General features: G+C 42.3%; 1 protein-coding gene across 1 annotated transcript; it reads right to left on the reverse strand.

The window, feature by feature from the left end:
* Positions 1 to 1,193: 1,193 nt before the first annotated feature.
* Positions 1,194 to 20,499, reverse strand: ppp2r2d (protein phosphatase 2 regulatory subunit B, delta). The gene is made up of 10 exons (NM_001006696.1): positions 20,265 to 20,499; positions 17,605 to 17,679; positions 10,638 to 10,735; positions 9,877 to 10,042; positions 7,884 to 7,996; positions 7,167 to 7,344; positions 6,410 to 6,574; positions 4,030 to 4,199; positions 3,831 to 3,922; positions 1,194 to 2,941 (listed from the first exon to the last, which is right to left on the reverse strand). The coding sequence occupies exons 1-10, from the start codon at positions 20,269 to 20,271 to the stop codon at positions 2,662 to 2,664; spliced, it is 1,344 nt and encodes a 447-aa protein (NP_001006697.1). The 5' UTR covers positions 20,272 to 20,499; the 3' UTR covers positions 1,194 to 2,661.
* Between the last annotated feature and the right edge of the window lie 890 nt (positions 20,500 to 21,389).

The raw sequence follows: 21,389 nt of genomic DNA on the forward strand, positions 1-21,389 counted from the left end.
CAAATACGCTGCCTTTCCATTACATTCCCATTTTGGTTTAGTCCTTCCCACATACGTTAGTCAGTGACTCTGCACATGCTCAGATCAGCCGATCCCCTGGTAAATAAGCCAGTTGGTGTAGCAGTAATGGAAAGCGCTAGAGTAGCCATTGGAACCTGAGGCGGCTTCACATCAGGCACAATTTGTAGTCATTCAGGGAGAGAAGTATATAACGTACTGTTATCTGATGGGTACTGTAAGTATAAGCCAGTGTATGCCCCCTTGTTATGGAATCTGTAGCCTATGCACCATGTATTTCCTGATCAGAACATCCCTGTCCTATCACATTCATGGTGCTATAGCCACTGGGGACAGTGATGGAGAAGGAGCGCCCTCTTCTGGACAGAACCCAAATCTCGATACAATCCACAAGCTTCAGTTCTGTAGCTAACATAGGTTTGATTGTTAAATTCCCCTTTAATACCAATATCCATGAGGCAACACTGTAACCACAATCAGCTCCACAGTAACCACAATTTTACTGCAAATCAACAGCTGTTCTACTATTTAAAGGGGACATATACGTTGTTATATAACGAGGTAAAATCGGTGCTTGCCCTATTGAGCACTTCTGCAATTTACAATTTTTTTTTACCAGTTTTATACTGCTAATATCACATATGTGTAACCTGAGCACCTCCCTGCTCTTTGCCCAGGGTAGAACAGCCAAACGCTCATTCTGACAGGAAGTCTCTTGATCGCTCAGCTCTATATCTCCAGTCACACTGAGCAACCGACTGAAGCAGTTCCTGGTTCATTCTAAACACGTTTGTGTTTCTGCCGGCTTGAAGAACAGGGGGCACTTAGGTTACCTATTCTTGATATTAGCAGTGTAAAACTACTACTATCATGTCTAAAAAAAAATACACTGCAAGCGCTGACCAATTGTACATTAGGTTACACAGAAGAGTATATCTCCCTGCTTGTTCCCGGTGCTGAGGCTCTGCTGTATTATCACCATAGGAGATCCTTATGCTGCCTGCACCACCACCACCAGGGGGCAGCCCTGCCCTTTAGTAACCACCTTCCACACCTAGCAAATAACACACTTCCAAGTCAGGTAAACATTTAAAATTTATTAAACTTTTTGGTCAAAATAATTGAACAAATATATACAATCCCGTTTGTTAGCTCTGGTCTTTTTTTTTTTTATGTTTTTTTTTTCTTTTCCTTTGTTTTCACTTCTATGAATGTAGTCGGATTCTCAGGTTTTTTTTTTTTTGTAACGGCCAAAAAGTTCCACAACTCAGCATCTGGAAATATAGTGTCACAACCCATATACAGTATAGTCAGATAGTCTTCTCTTTTTTTTTTTGTAGAAATGTAAATGATTTGTTTTCTCTTGTAGCTAGGCCTAATGCGGGCGAGGGTGGCACTCTATGGACATAAATTAGGGATGAGGTACATATTTTGTTCTTGCATATTAACTGTCGGAATTATAATTGACCATCGAGTTCTTGGCTAAAACAGAGCGGGTCGGGGGCCTCTGTTCGTCGCCAGGGGAGGCACAAAATCCACTTGGCACGAGTCTGCGCTTCCCGCGACTCAGGGTGGCGACTACGCGAGCTCTAGGGAACCGGACTAATTAGTGTCAAGCGGATGCACGAAGGTTAAACCTATTTGTTCACTGTACATTCTTCCAACGCTAAACAGTTTGGCATAACGAAATTTTTTAAAGACAGATCTGGGGGGGGAGGGGCTTGAAGTGCAACAATGGCGGATGGCATGCAAAATGGAAATTAAAAAAAAAAAAAAATAGTAAAAAAATATAATGCACAAAAGGTATAGTCCGTAAGTTGTCTAGCTAAAATATCCCATAATACTGTGCAAAATCCCTGTAGGTTTTTCATTTTTTTTTTAAGCTCATGGAGACCAAAGTCCTATTTCAGAGAACCGTTTTGAAGATTTGATCTTGGTATCATTTCATAGAACCGCTCGCGGCTCAGGAACATGCGATAAGAAAGAACATTTTAGGGGAAATTCCAATGAATTCTGGTCAGATCTAAAAAACACTTTTGTAAATGTTTATTTTGTTTCTTATTTAGTGGTTCCAGCAGGTGGCACTGCCATTAGTACAGCCAGTAAATAGACATGGGAAAAGGTCAGCTGACCTGAGGAGTTCTAGCTAAGTGCTCGGATTATATAAATTAAAAAAAAACACTTTGCCCAAATAAAGGCCAGAGGAGGAATGTTACAGGCATAACACAGTGTATGTTCTCAGAGGCCCAAAGAGAACAGCAGAAAGAAAATGGTGTCAAATTTAATTCAGTATAAAAAAAAAATCACAATCACATTTTACGATTTTATCCCCGTTTTTTTGGTCAAAATGTGGGAAAGGAAGGCTCAGGCTTCTGGGAGATGTTCATCACTTCTGACGTTTTGTTTTTGGGGGAACCTTGTGCCTTTCCCCCCCCTTACGGGGAGGCCAGACCTCTTACCATGACAATCCAGCTCTCTCTCTGTGTGTTTCTATTAAAGGGAAGTGCATCCATGTTGGTTTTGGGAGGAGGACAAGGAGGCCTGATCTCTTACAGATAAACAACTAGGCTTAACTATGCAAGAACAAGACTTTGTCCTCAAAAACAAAACAAAAAAAAACAAAGTAATAATGCCATTTTTCTTTTAGTTAACTTTGTCCTGGAATATATACAAATTATTGGTGGCGGCGACAGCGATGATGTTGTCTGTAGGGTGCCACGCTGTGTGGAGGATCTTTTTGTTGAAGTCTAAGCTGTCGACGTTGATTTCGTCCTTCTTCCTCTTGCCGCCCGTACAGACTTTGCGCGGCTTTAAGATGGCACGTGGTTTGCTGCTTTCCCTAGAGGCTTCCAGTGTGATGTCCCGGCGCGTGTTGCGGTCAAACATTCTGAAGAAGTTGTTGTAGGAACCGGTCATAATTGCACTGCGGAGAAATCACACACACAGTTGGGTTCAATTATTATATACACAGCGACAACATATTACAATAAATATACATTAAAAAAAAATAAAAATGCTTTGAGGCTACAATTATACTGATACTTTTAATTACCTATCTTTCTATTCAGGCCCACTCCTATTCATATGATAGTTTCTCATTCAGACCAATACCTGGTTGCTAGGGTAATTGAGACCCCCAAACAACCAGATAGCTGCTGAACAAAAAGCTAAATAACTCATCACAAACATAATGAAGACCAATGGCAAATTGTTTCAGAATAGCAATGTCTACATCATAATAAATGAGCTTCTCTAGAAGAATCCTGCATTGAAATCCAAACAGGTAATTTTTATATTTAATTTTGAAATTTCACATGGGGCTAGCCATATTCATTTCCCAGGGTGCCACAGCCATGTGCTCTGATAAACTTCAGTCACACTTTACTGCTGCGCTGCAAGTTGGAGTGATATCCCCCCCCCCCTCCCAGCAGCCGATCAGCAGAACAATGGGAAGGGAGCAATATAGCAGCTCCCAGTAGGTATCAGAATAGCACTCAATAGTAAGAAATCCAAGTCCAGCTTGGGACTCTCCAGTTACATGGGAGTAGGAGAAACAATAGGTTAGCTGAAAGCAGTTCTAATGTGTAGCGCTGGCTGAAAGCTCAGACTCAGGCACAATGCACTGAGATGGCGCCTACACACCAATATTACAGCTAAATATACATTTGTTGGTTCAAGAATAAAATATTAAATGGTAGTGTAATTTATAAATAAAAAGTATACCATAAAAATCATGACAGTATTTAATTTGAAGGTGACCAATCCATTTAAAAGGACACCTATCGGACTATCTGGTCAGAGTTAACTCTTACCTGTCTGATCCATTCCAACAGCATTCAAACTTGTCAAAAATGCAGTCGTTTTCATACAGAGAACACAGCTTGCTACGTAGGTATTCATGAACCTGATGTTCAATAAAAGAGAAAAAACATTAAAACTCAAAATAAGTCTAAACAAACCAGAATTAGATGGGATCAAAGGTTAAAAAGACACAACTGATGGCGCACTGACCTGATAGGTTTCTACTGGCCGGCTTTCCATATTAAGGTCCCACACCTTTACAGACAGGTAATCTCTAGTCATCATGTAACGGCCGCTGTTGCTGAACTTGACGTCTGATATTGAGGAAATTATTTCGGAGAAAAACGACCGGCTGCTGGGGTCTTCTGGTTCCTCAAAAACTAAGAAGGACAACAAAAATATTCGATAAACAGGTTCTGATCATAAACCTTTACCCAGTCTGCAGCATTTTTTTTTTTTTAATACTAGTTACCATATTCACAATGAGAACATACAATACAATACTCAGGAGTTTTCTACATTCGTACATGAACGTTTAGTAGCAAAGAGACCTCTAAAGGACAATCTTGTGGGCCTCCAGCTGTCTACATCATAACTCCCAGCAACCCTGTACATACAGGTAACATAGATAAAAACCCACTTTTGACTTCTGTCTCTAGAGATTTGCAGAACTATACTTCATGCAGTGCCATGTAGTTCAGCAACTTGGAGCACAGTGCTTAGCAATACAACACTGAATGCCACTGGGTAGACAGACTTAAGGTGGCCATACATGGTAAGAAACTTTCCCTCGATATGCCCGCCTTGGGTGGGCAATATTGTGCTATTGCACAAGTCGTAGCGAGGACTACATCAATGAGGCAATGTGGTCTTTGATCAGACAGAAAAATCAAGACTGTGCAATCAACATTGGCCAATTTCTGGCCAGATATTGTTTAGGGAGGCCTGTCGGAGGGCCCCATACATGGGCAGATCCAAATTGGCAGCTTAACTCTGCCTGTATGTGGCCACCTTTATAAGTATATAGCACTATCCATAGTGAGGCACAGTACTGGTGTATAAGACCCCTTTATCCAGAATGCTCAGGACCAAGGGTATTCCGGATAAGGGAACTTTGGATCTCCATACCGTAAGTCTGCTAAAAAATCAATAAAACATTAAACCCAATAGGATTGTTTTACCCCCAATAAGGGGTAATTATATCTTAGTTGGGATCAAGTACAGGTACTGTTTTATTATTACAGAGAAAAGGGAATCATTTAACCATGAAATAAACCCAATAGGGCTGTTCTGCCCCCAATAAGGGGTAATTATATCTTAGTTGGGATCAAGTACAGGTACTGTTTTATTATTACAGAGAAAAGGGAATCGTTTAACCATTAAATAAACCCAATAGGGCTGTTCTGCCCCCAATAAGGGGTAATTATATCTTAGTTGGGATCAAGTACAGGTACTGTTTTATTATTACAGAGAAAAGGGAAATCATTTAACCATTAAATAAACCCAATAGGGCTGTTCTGCCCCCAATAAGGGGTAATTATATCTTAGTTGGGATCAAGTACAGGTACTGTTTTATTATTACAGAGAAAAGGGAATCATTTAACCATGAAATAAACCCAATAGGGCTGTTCTGCCCCCAATAAGGGGTAATTATATCTTAGTTGGGATCAAGTACAGGTACTGTTTTATTATTACAGAGAAAAGGGAAATCATTTAACCATTAAATAAACCCAATAGGGCTGTTCTGCCCCCAATAAGGGGTAATTATATCTTAGTTGGGATCAAGTACAAGGTACTGTTTTATTATTACAGAGAAAAGGGAATCATTTAACCATTAAATAAACCCAATAGGACTGTTCTGCCCCCAATAAGGGGTAATTATATCTTAGTTGGGATCAAGTACAGGTACTGTTTTATTATTACAGAGAAAAAGAAAATCAGTTTTAAAATTCTGAATTATTTGATTAAAATAGAGTCTATGGGAGAAGGGCTTTCCGTAATTCGGAGCTTTCTGAATAATGGATTTCTGCACAAGGGATCCCATACCTGTACTATAATAAAGGCACTTTTTCACCTTGGCAATAAATATGACATGCTGTAAATGGTCATTAACCACAGGTGTACAACATGGCTCTTGGCTGTTAGTACATAGTACAGGTATAGGATCCGTTATCCGGAAACCTGTTTTCCACAAAGTTCAGAATTACGGGAAGGCCATCTCCCATAGACTCCATTATAAGCAAATAATTCTAATTTTTAAAATTGATGATAAAACAGTACCTTATACTGGATCCCAACTAAGATATAATGAATCCTTATTGAAGGCATAACAATCCTATTGGGTTTTTTCATGTTTCAATGATTTTTAGCACACTTAAGTTATGGAGATCCAAATTACGGAAAACATATCTGGAAAACTCCAGGTCCTGAGCATTCTGGATAACAGGTCCTATACCTGTAACTTAGACACTGGCACAACAGGGCAATCGTGAGTGGGATAAACCCTGCGTGTTTATTTAGTGCAAACCATGTAATGTTTAGGGGGAAGCCCCTTCGTCAGACATGTGACCTGGTGAATTCTGGAACTTACATTTTGAATGTCTATCACAGAGCGCGGAGTCTCGCATGTCACAAAGTCTAATTGTTCCTTTGCTACTGCTGTAGACAAACACGTTACAATGATGGGGATGGAATTCTGCAGCCGTTATGACTTCTGTCAGCTCCTCCATGTTAGCAGGCTTAATATCTACAATGTCTGGAAAGGCAGTTAAGGTTTTTCTAACAATCGAATAGAATTATGGGGGCTATGTAAGGATAGGCACTAAGTTGCCCAGGAGCAGTAGCCCATAGCAACCAATCAGCAGGAAGAATTTTCTGGTCACCTATTTAAAAGCAAACATCTTATTGGCTGCCATGGGTTACTGCTCCTGGGCAAACTTAGTGCCGTTTATTACACATGGGGGTAGAAAACAAAAAGACCAAAAGATGGGAGCAGAAAGCTCAGTTACACAATATAGTTCATGCTTAACTAGAACCATTTTGTGTCTAGGCTTGTATCCCATAGGATGAAAACTAGCAGGTACCTCTATAGCTGGCTATGAACATATAGTAGGCTCCATGCCCCGACATACAGTAGACTGCACTCCCCATAAAAATTAATTTCCCAATATGAAAATCCTTATATAAATTCACTGATAGTATGAGACAGTAATAATATAAAACATAACATATATTTAGCCCAACATCTAGGAAAAATAAACAGTAAGGAGAATCTCCAGGAATATATTTCTATTTGCCAGTGCCATACTGACGTAAATTTTTCAACGCTGATGGTAAGCAAAGGATACTAAAACTTCTATCTGTAATTTCTAAATGCCATAAATTAATTCTCAGGTCATCTGCTGAAAGGTAAGTTTCATGATCGCTATTTACGGAAATTGAGTTTATATGATATGTGTGCGCATTTGCAAATATCCGTCGTGGACTTGCTTCCACCATTAGGTCCATGGGTTTTAGGATTGGCACCTGAAATGAGAATACATGCAAAGTGGTTAAAGGGAACCTTGGCAAGAAATGAAGAAATAACAGCAAGAATAAAATGGGCACAATTGCTACAGCACATCTTGTAGCTGTAAACAAGGCTTGGTAAAGGCTCTACTACTATGGTCACTACACATCATAGGGCTCTACTACCAGTTCTCACAGTCAACTCCCTTCCACTTCAGCTTGTGTGCAGGCCTGTATTTGTATATAGGCACCCAAGGGCCTGTGCCTAGGGTGGCAGCCTTAGGGGAAAGGTCCTTGGTGCCTATATAATCAATTAAGTTAAAAGAATGAAAAAATAAAAACCCTCGCCAGTAGCCACCAGGGGAAATCTGTTGGGAGCTATGGGGGGGGGGGGGGGGAATTGCGCTGTCTGGGGGTGTAGTTATCTCCAGTACCTACAGGGGCACCAGAACTAAATACTTCCCTGCTCGCCCAGAATAGCCTATGCCCATAGATAATGTAGTGGCTGTACCCTTCTAATTATCTTTCTTCATAACTCTGTTTCCCCCAAAACTTACCCGTAAAGATGTAATTCTAAATGGATCCCGCAGCCTGCCGTCATCGTCCTTTAAGTTGTAGCCTTCAACTCGTTTGTCTCGCTCACTTATTTTCCACAATTTTATAGTTTTGTCTGCAGGGAAGATAAATTCCTTTCAGTGCATGAAAACAACCTTTGTACATGACTGCTTTCAGTAAGGTAACAGCGCACTCTTTCCAAACAATACTGTATCTATCAGGGCCATCACAATGTCACCTTGCAGGGAATTTCTATGGCTCTTGCCTCCTGCCCAAGGACAATATCTATATATCTGGGGTGAACAAAAATGCAATTGAGGACTTTCAGTTCTATCAGTTGCCGACGCTATAATATAAGGGGAAAATGATTTCTACTTTCTCAAGAAGCACCTTATTGTGGCTTCTCACAGGTTTCTACCCAAACATATAATATGATCAACCAATGCACGTCACCAAAATGGTTGGTTTGGCAGAGAAGCCAAAGGTGTATGGGTACTTATGGCAATAAGCTAAAATGAGAAGAGGAGAGCTAAGCACCAGCACTGTGTCAATTTAAATATAAAACCTTTATTTTCTCTCATTAAAAACATGAGGCTCCTGTTAGCGTCACAATGGGCCAACATATTTTGGGCAATCCCACCTGTAATCATAGGCTATTAGTCAAAACTGTATGTGACACTGCCGCAGGAGTCTGGAGCGGTGTTTTACTTATACAGACATGGGATGTTGTCTGGAAACCCATTATCCAGAAAGCTCCGAATTACAAGAAGGCCATCTCCTGTACACTCAATTTTAATCAAATAATTCTTATTTTTAAAACCGATATACTTTTTCTCTGTAATAATAAAACAGTACCTTGTACATGATTCCAACTAAAATATCATTATTCCTTACTGGAGGCAAAACAGTCCTACTGAGTTTTTTTCATGTTTAAATTATTTTAGTCTACCTAAAGAAGACACATAGGATAAAAAAAACCTGAAGTCTTGTGCAGTCACACAAGCAAAGGCAGGATTCAGTTTCCTATCAGGTCAGCCTAGCAGCTAATTGGTTCCTATCCTACAGTGCAGTGTACTGCCGCCCCCCCGGCACAGCCTGGGAAAGGATGCAGCAGGAAGCGAACAGATGGTGGGACTAGTGGAGTTTTTGGAGAAATTTTTAATAAATCAGCCAAAAACACTACTTTTTAAACAAATTCCTTCAATATTCATATGAGTACAATTTATTGGCACAATATTAATTGTCACATAATATGTCCCCTTTAAGATATGGAGATCCAAATTAAGGAAAGATTCCTTATCTGAATGAAAAGTTGATCCCCACCTGACCTTAACCCACCCACACCTGAACTGGTGAGCTACTGGTATTCATAGACTCACACTCGACCCATCCATCTCTGTGTGGGTGGGGAGAGGGCGCGAGACTATTAATACAGGCTGACTGAAGCAGAACTGGGGCATGGTAAGGTCACAGATCGGGGCTCTGGCCCCACAAAGAATGTGTGGATGTCAGCAGGAACCCTCTGGCCCACAGGTAAACCTACAGACTGTTCTGCCAGGTTTCAGGCCGGCCTGCACATCACTAGTCACCATGTAGTCAAACTGGACTATTTTCTGTCACCTAAGTTGACTAGTCAGATATCCTCTACATAGGTGTGGCTCATGTTAGAAGAATTGCTATAAATCAGTGTGCAAATTGCTGTTAGCAGGAAAAGCAGTTCACACCTAAACAAATTAAACATCAGAATTCACACACAATGTCCTATTTATAGAGAGCCATACAAACTATATTATGGCAGTATACAACTGCATGCCCAAACCCTATATTCTCCAGCTGCATAGGCTATAAAACTAATGTGGCCCTATCCACTAACAGCATCCAGGCATTTCATTTCTTCATTTTGACTACACCAGTGAAAACCAACTGCTTATTTTGAGCCACAAAATAAAAGCCACTGGGAGGGGGACCATGTATTGATCAAACCCATTTACTTACCATTGGTAGACAGTAGAAAGTGAGCAGCGTTCTGCTGGGGCAACCACCTAATTTTGTTAATTTTTTCTTCGATTTCTAGACTTTTTAAATAGTCAAATTCAGGTTCATGGCTTTGAAAAGTGCTGTAAACGTTATATTCACCCCTCGAATGAGGACGACTTTTATTCTAGAAAATAAAAGTGAAAACATTGAATACTCAAGTGCAATCTTAGGAGCCGTGCCTTGGGGAAGCAGAAGTGGGTGAGATTTGAGATTGATTTGAGATGAAAACATTTTCTACACCAGATATTCTTGGACCTTTGGCTAAATGACTGCAATATTTACATATAAAAGGGGTGTAAAAGGTATGGGGCAGCCCAGACCAAACGTCGGACGTCAAGGTGGGCTCGAAACAAAAGTCAGAAAAAATTCAAGTCATGGATTCCAGGAACTGCACACACTATATGGGGCCATACCAGTTCTTTGTAAAGGTGAAGAATTACCCTCTCACTGAATGAATCAATATATCTTAGAATAGAATACAATATATTTCTGGCCATTACTGCTGTACTTGCTACTTGTAGACTGCCAGAATAGCAGTAAATAATGCATATAGATAATTATATTATAAATAATGCTTATACATTTGGAAACAATGTACCTGATTAGTAGCCAACTACATGGAGCAGCTACAGCCATTCAAACAGGACAGATACAAGAGAAGCACTCAGGCTCCAGTAATCCAGATCAATAATAATATTTTCCCGAAATCCAATACTGACCTCTTGTTCCCTTTGGAATATAACAACTCTCCCGCCTTTGTCGCCTGTAGCTAGCAAATCTCCAGAACAATTGAACTCGACAGTTGAAATAATATCAGCTGTAAGAAAAAAAAAAATCACTTGATATTATATTCACATGTATGAAAGATCTGATACCTAAAAGGTAACATAGAAAATAGCACATACAGAATAAGTTACCTGGCAGGGCTGTTATGGGATTTTGCTGCATATGGAAATAGTTGTTACGGTGTCTCTTAGGTGTGTAATTATATGCTGGGGGTTGCTGTGCTACCCACAGGGAGGCATTTGGATTTAAGGGTATGTCTTAATAAAAAAACCCTTTTTTACATATGAGTGATGGGTGATATCCGTGCAGTGAGCACTATTTTTTTCTTTGGTGTGCGACACCATTAATGTGGGTATGGTCTTAAAAGTTCTTCTGATAATATGGGTGTGGCCTTAAAAAGGGAGTGGTCAAAACTGGCTTCCATTATCAGCCCTAGACCACATAGGCCAGAGAAATTCCAGCCCTCGGTACCTCAGAAGGTGGGCAGCACTGGCCTTAAGGTTAAAACAAACACTGGGGAAACCCCTTTCCACATATTAAGTACAAACCTCGTTTATTCTATGGCTCCTTTATATTTTTAAAAGACATCAACTTTTTATACATTGGGACCATCCCCTTGTCAGTTTCATCACCATGAACAAACTTGGCCAACCTTTCTTTCTTGTCAGAGATTTTGCAAACCCTTTACTGGCATCACAGCTCCTATCTGGGCCCCAAACTGTGGGTCCGATGCTACTACAAGGCACAGAGCAGTGGCAGAGGGAACCGGACTAAGGTCCAGTTAGGGTGGGATTTGGGTAATGACTACTTGTTCTCCTGGATACAGCAAAAACCCAAAACCAAAAAGGACCATTTAGGTTCAGGGATCCCCAACCTTTCTTACTCGTGAGTCACAAGCAAATGTAAAAAGACTTGGAGAGCAACACAAGCACCATAAAAGTTCATGGAGGAGCCAAATAAGGGCTAAGATTGGCTATTAGGCAGCCTCTATGCACACTATCAGCTTACAGGGGAATTTATTTGGTAGTAAATCTTGTTTTTATTCAACCAAAACTTGCCCCCAAGTCAGGAATTCAAAAATAACTACCTGGTTTGAGGGCACTGAGAGCAACATCCAAGGGGTTGGTGAGCAACATGTTGCCCCCGAGCCACTGGTTGGGGACCATTGATGTAAAATCTTCTGTCTAAAAAATTCTCTGAACTTTGGACTGATGGGCAATGGCATTACCATACTTTGGAGCTATAGAGATGACAGACTTTTATATAACAGGCCTATCCTTTAATACAATATATTTCCTGTAAGGACAATGGAACACCAGACAGTCACCACTGTGATTTTCAAATGGAAGGCAAAAGCCCCCATTGGCCAGAATGGCAATCAACTGCACCCCGCTTGTGGCAGAGGCTGTCTTTCTGCTGTACATTGCACCGGCAGTGACCCATGTTCCATTCCACTTGCTCTGGTGCTTCTATCGGAAGGTAGAGTCCTACTTCATCATGGGGATTCTGTATGTAGAAGAGTGGAATAGACATATATTCACTCTAAGCCATAAGCAAACATAGAAGGGTGTGTCATTCTTATAGCTGCCGCCTACCATTAACACTGCTTTATGACTGGGCCAAAGGTGCGAGTCTGGGAGATGTAGTTCAACAGCCAGTGCTGCTTCCCAGTAGGCATCATGTAGCTGTGCCACGGGGAACGCACTGGCACGCTGAGCAGAGTAAAATCACTGACATCATCAGAACCAACTGAGCGCTGATCTCAGGCGTCACCAGGGAGAAGCCGGTGAATGAAGCCCAGATCTCCATAGCAACAGGGAAGTCATGAAAATAGGGGGCCCACTGCTGGGAAATGGCCAACAATAGCCACACTGTGCCCAAAAATAGGGCCTAGAGTTCCACGAGAGCAATTCATTTTAAAGAGAAGGACATACTCCAGGCACAGTGACTTATGGGTAAGCCATGGAGAGGGGTTATGTAACTCACTGAAGGCAATAAGGAATTGACAAAGAATTGTCATTGGAGCAAAATTGAAAGTACTTTCATTTTCCTGTTTATTTAGAGCAGCCGCGTAACAAAAACCTCCGCAATAAACTCTCCCTTATCTGTAAAGGCTGCACTAAAATGCTCTGACACTGTACAATCCATACACACTAAAACAAGATTTCTATAGAAGCCATTTAGTATTTAAAGAGGAAAAAACTGCCCTATAAGTAGATGATTGAGGAAGAAAAAATGCTCATAAACAATTATGTTTATGGTTTGCCTGTAAAGGAGAAAAGGCTATAGGCAGCCCATCCCTGCTGCAATCATGCAGTCTATTGGCCATGAAGGGGAAGCTGTGACGGCATAAGGACATGCTACCAAATGCAATTTCTGTGCACTGCTGCCCCTCAATTCATGACTGCAGCACGCCGACTCCTCGCCTGGAAGCCTGTTACCCACAATGCAACCTGCTTTAACACCACAGCCACATCACCGTATCATAACAACTTCAGCTTACAGACAGCATGCAGGAACTACATAACCCACAATGCATTGCACTGTGATGTTCCTTTCCTTATTGGCATCACGTGTGCAGGGAATTGTGGGATATGGATGATGCAGGCTGAAGGTAGGCTGGGGACAGATGACTACTGTTACATTTTATTTGAGTCAGCCAGATCAGCAGGGGAACAGGGGGCAGGGCTTGGGGAACTTGCTCCAAACCATATTATTACATTAAACATGGTTTTTAATTGTTTTTAAAAGTTGATTATGGGTGGAGTTCCCCTTTAAGTGGTGTCAGACAGAAATAATATCGCAGGAGGGCCAGTTATTGACAAGGCAATCATATGTAGACTATGAAGGTCAACCCTGCTATCTCTAAAACAGTTAATGTGTTTCTTCACTCCCCAGACCATTTACAGTGAATAAGATAGAAACCTGGGCTAATGGTCTCTATGCAGAGGCAGTGCTTTAACAGGAGTGGGTTTAATGGTGTCGGTTTACATACACCTTGCAAGTGGAAGAGACAAACTGTGGGGGAAAAATACCGCTTTTTATGAACTGAATTTCCAGTTCTAGTATGATCTTGTCATTCTTTTTAAGTGCCAGTGGCACTGCACATGCTCAGTGTGTTATGGTCTGCAGTGAAGAAGCTAAGCTTAGCAGAAATCAGCAATATTAGCAGAAAGCGAGTCCATCCTTAAGCTCAGGTAACTGCTTATACTGCGGGTGGTTTTAGAAACAAATCTTCGCTGAGGCAATTTGTGGTTTTTGGCAAATAACTGAGCCTGTGTTTGTTAGGTGATAGCTTCTGGAAACCATATCACACATATATATTAAATGTAAAAAAGATATTATTTAAAGCTTACCAATTGAGGTAAAAAGGTAAAGATATTAGTCCAAAGCAATAGGTCAGTTTTAGCATATTAAGCACCTGGACATCCTACAGAATAATATAATAAAGTCTTGAAGTTGGCCATGCACTTTCCTTTTTCTGACTGAAACAAATTCAACATTTACATAGTTCTTCATGTTTTTTCACCCATAATTCAGGTGTCAGTAAAGAAGTGCCTTACTTGCGGGGGATTTACACAATGCATTGCGTGTTTATGGTGGCCATGCGAGATGGTAGAACTGCATGGTTTTAAGCCCAGTGCTGCAGGTGGAACCCAAGAGTGTTAGCGTGCTGGCAGTTACATGTTTAGGTGCAACACACAAATGGAAGCGTGCAACACCTTCCCAATGCAGGCCTTTAGTTCAGGGCTCCCTATAATACATGTGCAAGTATAGAAGAGTCAGAAGAACATTTGTAGAGAGAACATAAATGGATCCAATTTGGCTCTGTGCATTGCCCCTGTGATTGTATATGGACCCTATTGTGTTCTAATAGCGTAGCTTAAACACATACACTGGCTTGGCAAAGGCACCAAGTGAGATGGGTTATTTTGCCCTATCTGGTCACTAATGTAGTAGTCCAAACTGGGCTTATCCAAATCAGGTCACCAAACAATTCCTTGCTGTGCTCATTGGCTGTCAGGCATTCCCAACATAATGCGGCCCAAACCTAACAAACCTGCTCAATAGATATTTTGCCTACCCCAGTCAGATATCAGGCAGGCAGGCTGTCTATCTGCCATCAGTCAGGTTAGAAAATCCAGTTGAGTGCAGACTGCAGCAGCATGTTTATGTGGGCCTCTTTAGATGCCATTGTTGGCTCAGAGGCCAAATGATCAGATCATCCTGATTTGATAAAACATGGTAGGAAAACTGTTGATTTGGCAACCTCAATAGAAACTAATATCCATGACTATCTTGGTTTTAAAGGGAAAATATAGCCTCTTTTTAACATAAGCTCATTCAGTTGGGCATATGAAAAGCAGCATAAAACACTAGCTGTGGAATCAGACATGTCTGTGTAAAAATATATATATTTGCTTAATATTAAGCACCTTTTCTGCATAAGCACAACTAAACAAGTTCATGCCAAAAGGAGGGGGTAGGGTATAAATTCCCTTATAAACCTGAGCCTTTTCCAGATAAGCCTACAATGTTCATATTCTCAATAAATTACTACTAACTTTTAGAACTCTGAAGACACAAGAGAAGCCAGCAATAGTACATGAGAGAAATGGAACGGAATTAATATTTGCACCACTTGCCTTAGAGGCACAAGGAACAATAAGCATTTCCAAACCCTCACCTCTCTTCAGAGGAAAAATGCGAGTCTCTTTCCAACAGAGACTAATTAAGAGTGGACGTCATTGGTGTTCTAGGGTGGAAGCTTTGCCAAATACAAATGAGTGCAACTGTTTTTCATGCGCAGAAAAAGTCAGACCAGGATTAACCTAAATCAGCTCTCCCAGGCAAGCAGAGTACTTCACAGTCCTTCACTATTTTACAAGCACGAAGAAGTCATCTTTGTCCTACAAGCTTGCAATTTTGAAGTGAGCGGGACCACTAAGCACTCCAAATATAGCTCAGTGTGCTTTATTACAATTTTGATCGCTAGAAACCCACCCCTACAGAACCTATAGAACATAAGCTATGTAAACAAATTAACGCTAAAAATTTTTACAGGCCCTCATGAGCTGTGCCAAAATCACGCCAACCCGGTGTTCATAAGGTGAATGGGAAAATTCTGGGGTCAAAAACAATTTAACCTTAACTGGGCCGGGTATTTGGATGCCCACCACCTACCTTCCAGGTATCCGGGCCTGTGACTACTAAAGCTGAGGGTATGTGCAGGGCAGGTTCCCCCAGAATGGCACATCCTCTGGGGTAGCATTTTAGCAATTAGTACCACTTGTGCCTAACAAATTGGCAACCCCCAGAAACTTTACTTCTCCTTTAAACTCACTTATAAATATTATGCAAAGGCAGCAAAATTCACCTTGTTTAGCAACATCCATCAACAAACAACATGAGCAATGTCTCAAAACCGACAAACTTGATCTGCCTCTAAACTCACTCTAGCAACAAAGGCAATTATTAAAAAATATGTCTGACATGACTCAATCCAAGACATGCCTATTGCTGCTTTGGCAATTCTAAATACCATCCAAGCTCTTGGTGGTTTTGCCATTATGGGATATGTTTGCTTTAAACGTATACAAGTGATATTTTATAAACAATGATATCATATATAAAAGATTATGGACCACTTGGGCATTCTGGAACTCTACAAATCATGTGGAGGAGTGCAGCTTCCATAGTACTAATACTGTACAGGTATGGGATCCCTTATCCGGAAACCCGTTATCCAGAAAGTTCTGAATTACGGAAAGGCAGTCTTCCATAGACTCCATTATAAGCAAATAATACTAATTTTTAAAAATGATTTCCTTTATCTCTGTAATAATAAAACAGTACCTGTACTTGATCCCAACTAAGATATAATTACCCCTTATTGGGGGCAGAACAGCCCTATTGGGTTTATTTAATGGTTAAATGATTCCCTTTTCTCTGTAATAATAAAACAGTACCTGTACTTGATCCCAACTGAGATATAATTAATCCTTAATGGAAGCAAAACAAGCCTATTGGGTTTATTTAATATTTAAATGATTTTTAGCAGACTTAAGTTATGGAGATCCAAGTTATGGAATGATCCCTTATCCGGAAAACCCCAGGTCCCGAGCATTCTGGATGACAGGTCCCATACCTGTATTACTTTGTGAATATGAAGGTACCCTCCGAATGGAAGGCTGTGGAGCACAGGCCCAAGGGATTTTTGTGGCATTAGAGATAACTATGGTTCTATAAGAAGCTTGCATAATATCATCCTTTGCTATCTGACCCCAACAACTAGTATACATTTCTGGCCCACCACATGGAAAAGCCAGACAGTATTGTTCTAACTGATAAAGCTCCCTTGCACTTGTCTGCCCCAGGGAATTCATAAATATCAGGGATATAGTTATCAACACAGTTACAAGCTGTTAAATAACAAAAGCCCCAAGGCAGGGCTGTCCAAGTGGAGGCCCATGGGCTGAATGTGACCTTCCCCATAGACCTTTATGGCCTTTGTCTGCTCAAGGGCTCCATAAACTTCTTTGTAGGACTATAAATTTAATATATGATTTAATATATTGCACTTAAGTAATGGATGATGATTTACAATACAAAACCCAAATAAACTGCAAGCTCTTTAGCAGGATATCATCAACCTTTGGATTTATACATTCCATATTATTCCCATAGTCATCTTGTACAGGATAATAAGGGTCCTTGTTCAACTAAAGTTGGGGCACTGTCTGTAAACAAAGCACTGTTTATTGCCTACTACCTCTATGCATGGATAATGAATATAAATACCCACACAGCCCCTCATTGCTGAACTACAGCTTGCACTATCCGAGCCTATGCAGAGGAGCTGCAACTCCCAACACCCTTAACCATTGGTGCAATACAAACCTTCCGCCACATCCTCGTCTATGGCACCTTTCACTTGCGAGAAACACCACTGGAAATCATTCCCTCCGCCTACTCCTGCAAGAGAGAAGCCGCAGAGTGAGAAATGACCCTTTGCTTCCTACTGCTCCATTCAACCAAAATTGGCATCCCTAGCGGCTAACCTGTGCCCCTAACTAGGCATCCCCAGCGGCTAACCTGTGCCCCTAACTAGGCATCCCCAGCGGCTAACCTGTGCCCCTAACTAGGCATCCCCAGCGGCTAACCTGTGCCCCTAACTAGGCATCCCCAGCGGCTAACCTGTGCCCCTAACTAGGCATCCCCAGGGGCTAACCTGTGCCCCTAACTAGGCATCCCCAGCGGCTAACCTGTGCCCCTAACTAGGCATCCCCAGGGGCTAACCTGTGCCCCTAACTAGGCATCCCCAGCGGCTAACTTGTGCCCCTAACTAGGCATCCCCAGCGGCTAACCTGTGCCCCTAACTAGGCATCCCCAGCGGCTAACCTGTGCCCCTAACAAGGCATCCCCAGGGGCTAACCTGTTCCCCCTAACTAGGCATCCCCAGCGGCTAACCTGTGCCCCTAACTAGGCATCCCCAGCGGCTAACCTGTGCCCCTAACTAGGCATCCCCAGCGGCTAACCTGTGCCCCACCCCCCAGAAGTTGATCTGCTTGATGGCCATGGACCCTGGTAGAGGTAATTGTAATGATTCAGGTGTGTGACAGCTGCCACCCAATGTGCCCCTTTAACCCCTTATCATTACAAAGCACTGTGTAGGGCATAAATGGCTGCAGATTAGGGGGTGTATAGCCTATGGCAGATCCACAGGAACATTATACTGCATGTTAGAAGTATATTATATGCAGCACTCAGGGGACCCCAACTTACTACTTATTAAAAGAAAAAAGTTGTAAAAACCAGGGCCAAAGTAAATAAAAATGAAGGGGTCCTACCACATAACCCAGTGATACCCTTACATAGCTCTAAAAGCTACCCCACTGCCCATTTATATATATATTAGCCCCAGTGATACCCTTACATAGCTCTAACAGTTACCCCACTGCCCATATATATATATATATTAGCCCCAGTGATACCCTTACATAGCTCTAACAGTTACCCCACTGCCCATTTATATATATATATATATATATTAGCCCCAGTGATACCCTTACATAGCTCTAACAGTTACCCCACTGCCCATTTATATATATATATATATATATGAGCCCCAGTGATACCCTTACATAGCTCTAACAGTTACCCCACTGCCCATATATATATATATGAGCCCCAGTGATACCCTTACATAGCTCTAACAGTTACCCCACTGCCCATATATATATATATGAGCCCCAGTGATACCCTTACATAGCTCTAACAGTTGCCCCACTGCCCATTTATATATATATATATATTAGCCCCAGTGATACCCTTACATAGCTCTAACAGTTACCCCACTGCCCATATATATATATATATATATATTAGCCCCAGTGATACATTTACATAGCTCTAACAGTTACCCCACTGCCCATTTATATATATATATGAGCCCCAGTGATACCCTTACATAGCTCTAACAGTTACCCCACTGCCCATTTATATATATATATTAGCCCCAGTGATACCCTTACATAGCTCTAACAGTTACCCCACTGCCCATTTATATATATTAGCCCCAGTGATACCCTTACATAGCTCTAACAGTTACCCCACTGCCCATTTATATATATATTAGCCCCAGTGATACCCTTACATAGCTCTAACAGTTACCCCACTGCCCATTTATATATATATTAGCCCCAGTGATACCCTTACATAGCTCTAACAGTTACCCCACTGCCCATTTATATATATTAGCCCCAGTGATACCCTTACATAGCTCTAACAGTTACCCCACTGCCCATTTATATATATATTAGCCCCAGTGATACCCTTACATAGCTCTAACAGTTACCCCACTGCCCATTTATATATATATTAGCCCCAGTGATACCCTTACATAGCTCTAACAGTTACCCCACTGCCCATTTATATATATATATATATTAGCCCCAGTGATACCCTTACATAGCTCTAACAGTTACCCCACTGCCCATTTATATATATATTAGCCCCAGTGATACCCTTACATAGCTCTAACAGTTACCCCACTGCCCATATATATATATATATATATTAGCCCCAGTGATACCCTTACATAGCTCTAACAGTTACCCCACTGCCCATTTATATATATATTAGCCCCAGTGATACCCTTACATAGCTCTAACAGTTACCCCACTGCCCATTTATATATATATATGAGCCCCAGGAGCCCAGCCCCACACCCCCAGTACATGCCCTGTATACACCATCCCCAATGTAACACAACACGGAGCTGCAAAGCTTTCAGCGCATTATAAGCAATACAGTCCTGCAAAGCATTCTGGGAGCTGCGGTTTCACTACAACTCCCATCATGCCCTGACAGGTAACACACTGTATCAGCAGCCAAGGAAGAAGAGTTAGGCCGTAATGAATTGCAGCAAGAGGGAATGCTGGGAGAGCCATGCTAACCCACGACTCCCAGTATCCCTCCGCCAGCAGCAAGGATGCCCATGGGCCCCGGAGGTGGCCTGCCCAAACTGAGCCCGCCCCTCCTCTCTCAATGGTATTTACCTGCCATGGCTGCCCTCTAGGACCAGGCCTTTCCCGAACCCGGGAGGGGGTTTCCGCCCTTCAGACTCTCGCTGCCCTCCCTCCCCCCGGTGGCGCGGCTGCTCGGATAGGTGCGTGTGGAAGTCCCTGCCTGTGTGGGAGGGAGGGGACTGGGGGAAGGAAGGAAGGAGAGAAACGGGAAGCGCTTCGGGAAAGGGGACGCAGCGCTCAGTAGCCGCCACTCTCGGCTTCTCCGGGACGGGGTTTCAAAATGGCGCCCATGGCCCGTCGACATGATTCGGTGACGTCATTTAACCCTTCTGGCGCCGGGCGCGGCACTGAGGCAAAAGAGTGAGAGTGAGCGATGCGGCCGCCCCTCCCCTCCTGACCGGCACCAATAGTGGGCGTGGTGTTTTTTGCCTGGCTCCATTCGATTGGTCGGCGGAGCCTGAGTGTATATGCATAGGTGTATTTATATATCGGCAGGGATATTTATAGGGACAGTGCTGCTGCGCTGGGCTTGTGCGCAATGGCGGCTCCGGAGGGGGCTGTTAGTGAACGAGGTATTTTTATCAATTGGGAATGAGGGGTAGAGGCACACACAGTGGGACACACCGATGTTTCCATACACACATACGTGCTAATCCTAGGGGCAGGTTTAGTGTAGAGAAGAGGGAGCATTTTCTCTGAGCCACAGTTACATGGTGGGTTATATATATATATCAGGGATGTGCAGCCTGGGGCCCCTTACTCTCATCAGCATCATTTGTTTCTGTGGCATCTAGGCTCAAATGTGAGGGCTAGAAAGAAAGCGAGTACTGAGAGACAGGCACTGAGAGACAGGCAGCAATACAGTGAGACTGGCACTGAGAGACAGGCAGCAATACAGTGAGACTGGCACTGAGAGACAGGCAGCAATACAGTGAGACTGGCACTGAGAGACAGCCAGCAATACAGTGAGACTGGCACTGAGAGACAGGCAGCAATACAGTGAGACTGGCACTGAGAGACAGGCAGCAATACAGTGAGACTGGCACTGAGACACAGGCAGCAATACAGTGAGACTGGCACTGAGAGACAGGCAGCAATACAGTGAGACTGGCACTGAGAGACAGCCAGCAATACAGTGAGACTGGCACTGAGAGA

This window comes from Xenopus tropicalis, chromosome 7, assembly GCF_000004195.4.
Source record: "Xenopus tropicalis strain Nigerian chromosome 7, UCB_Xtro_10.0, whole genome shotgun sequence".
NCBI lineage: Eukaryota > Metazoa > Chordata > Amphibia > Anura > Pipidae > Xenopus > Xenopus tropicalis.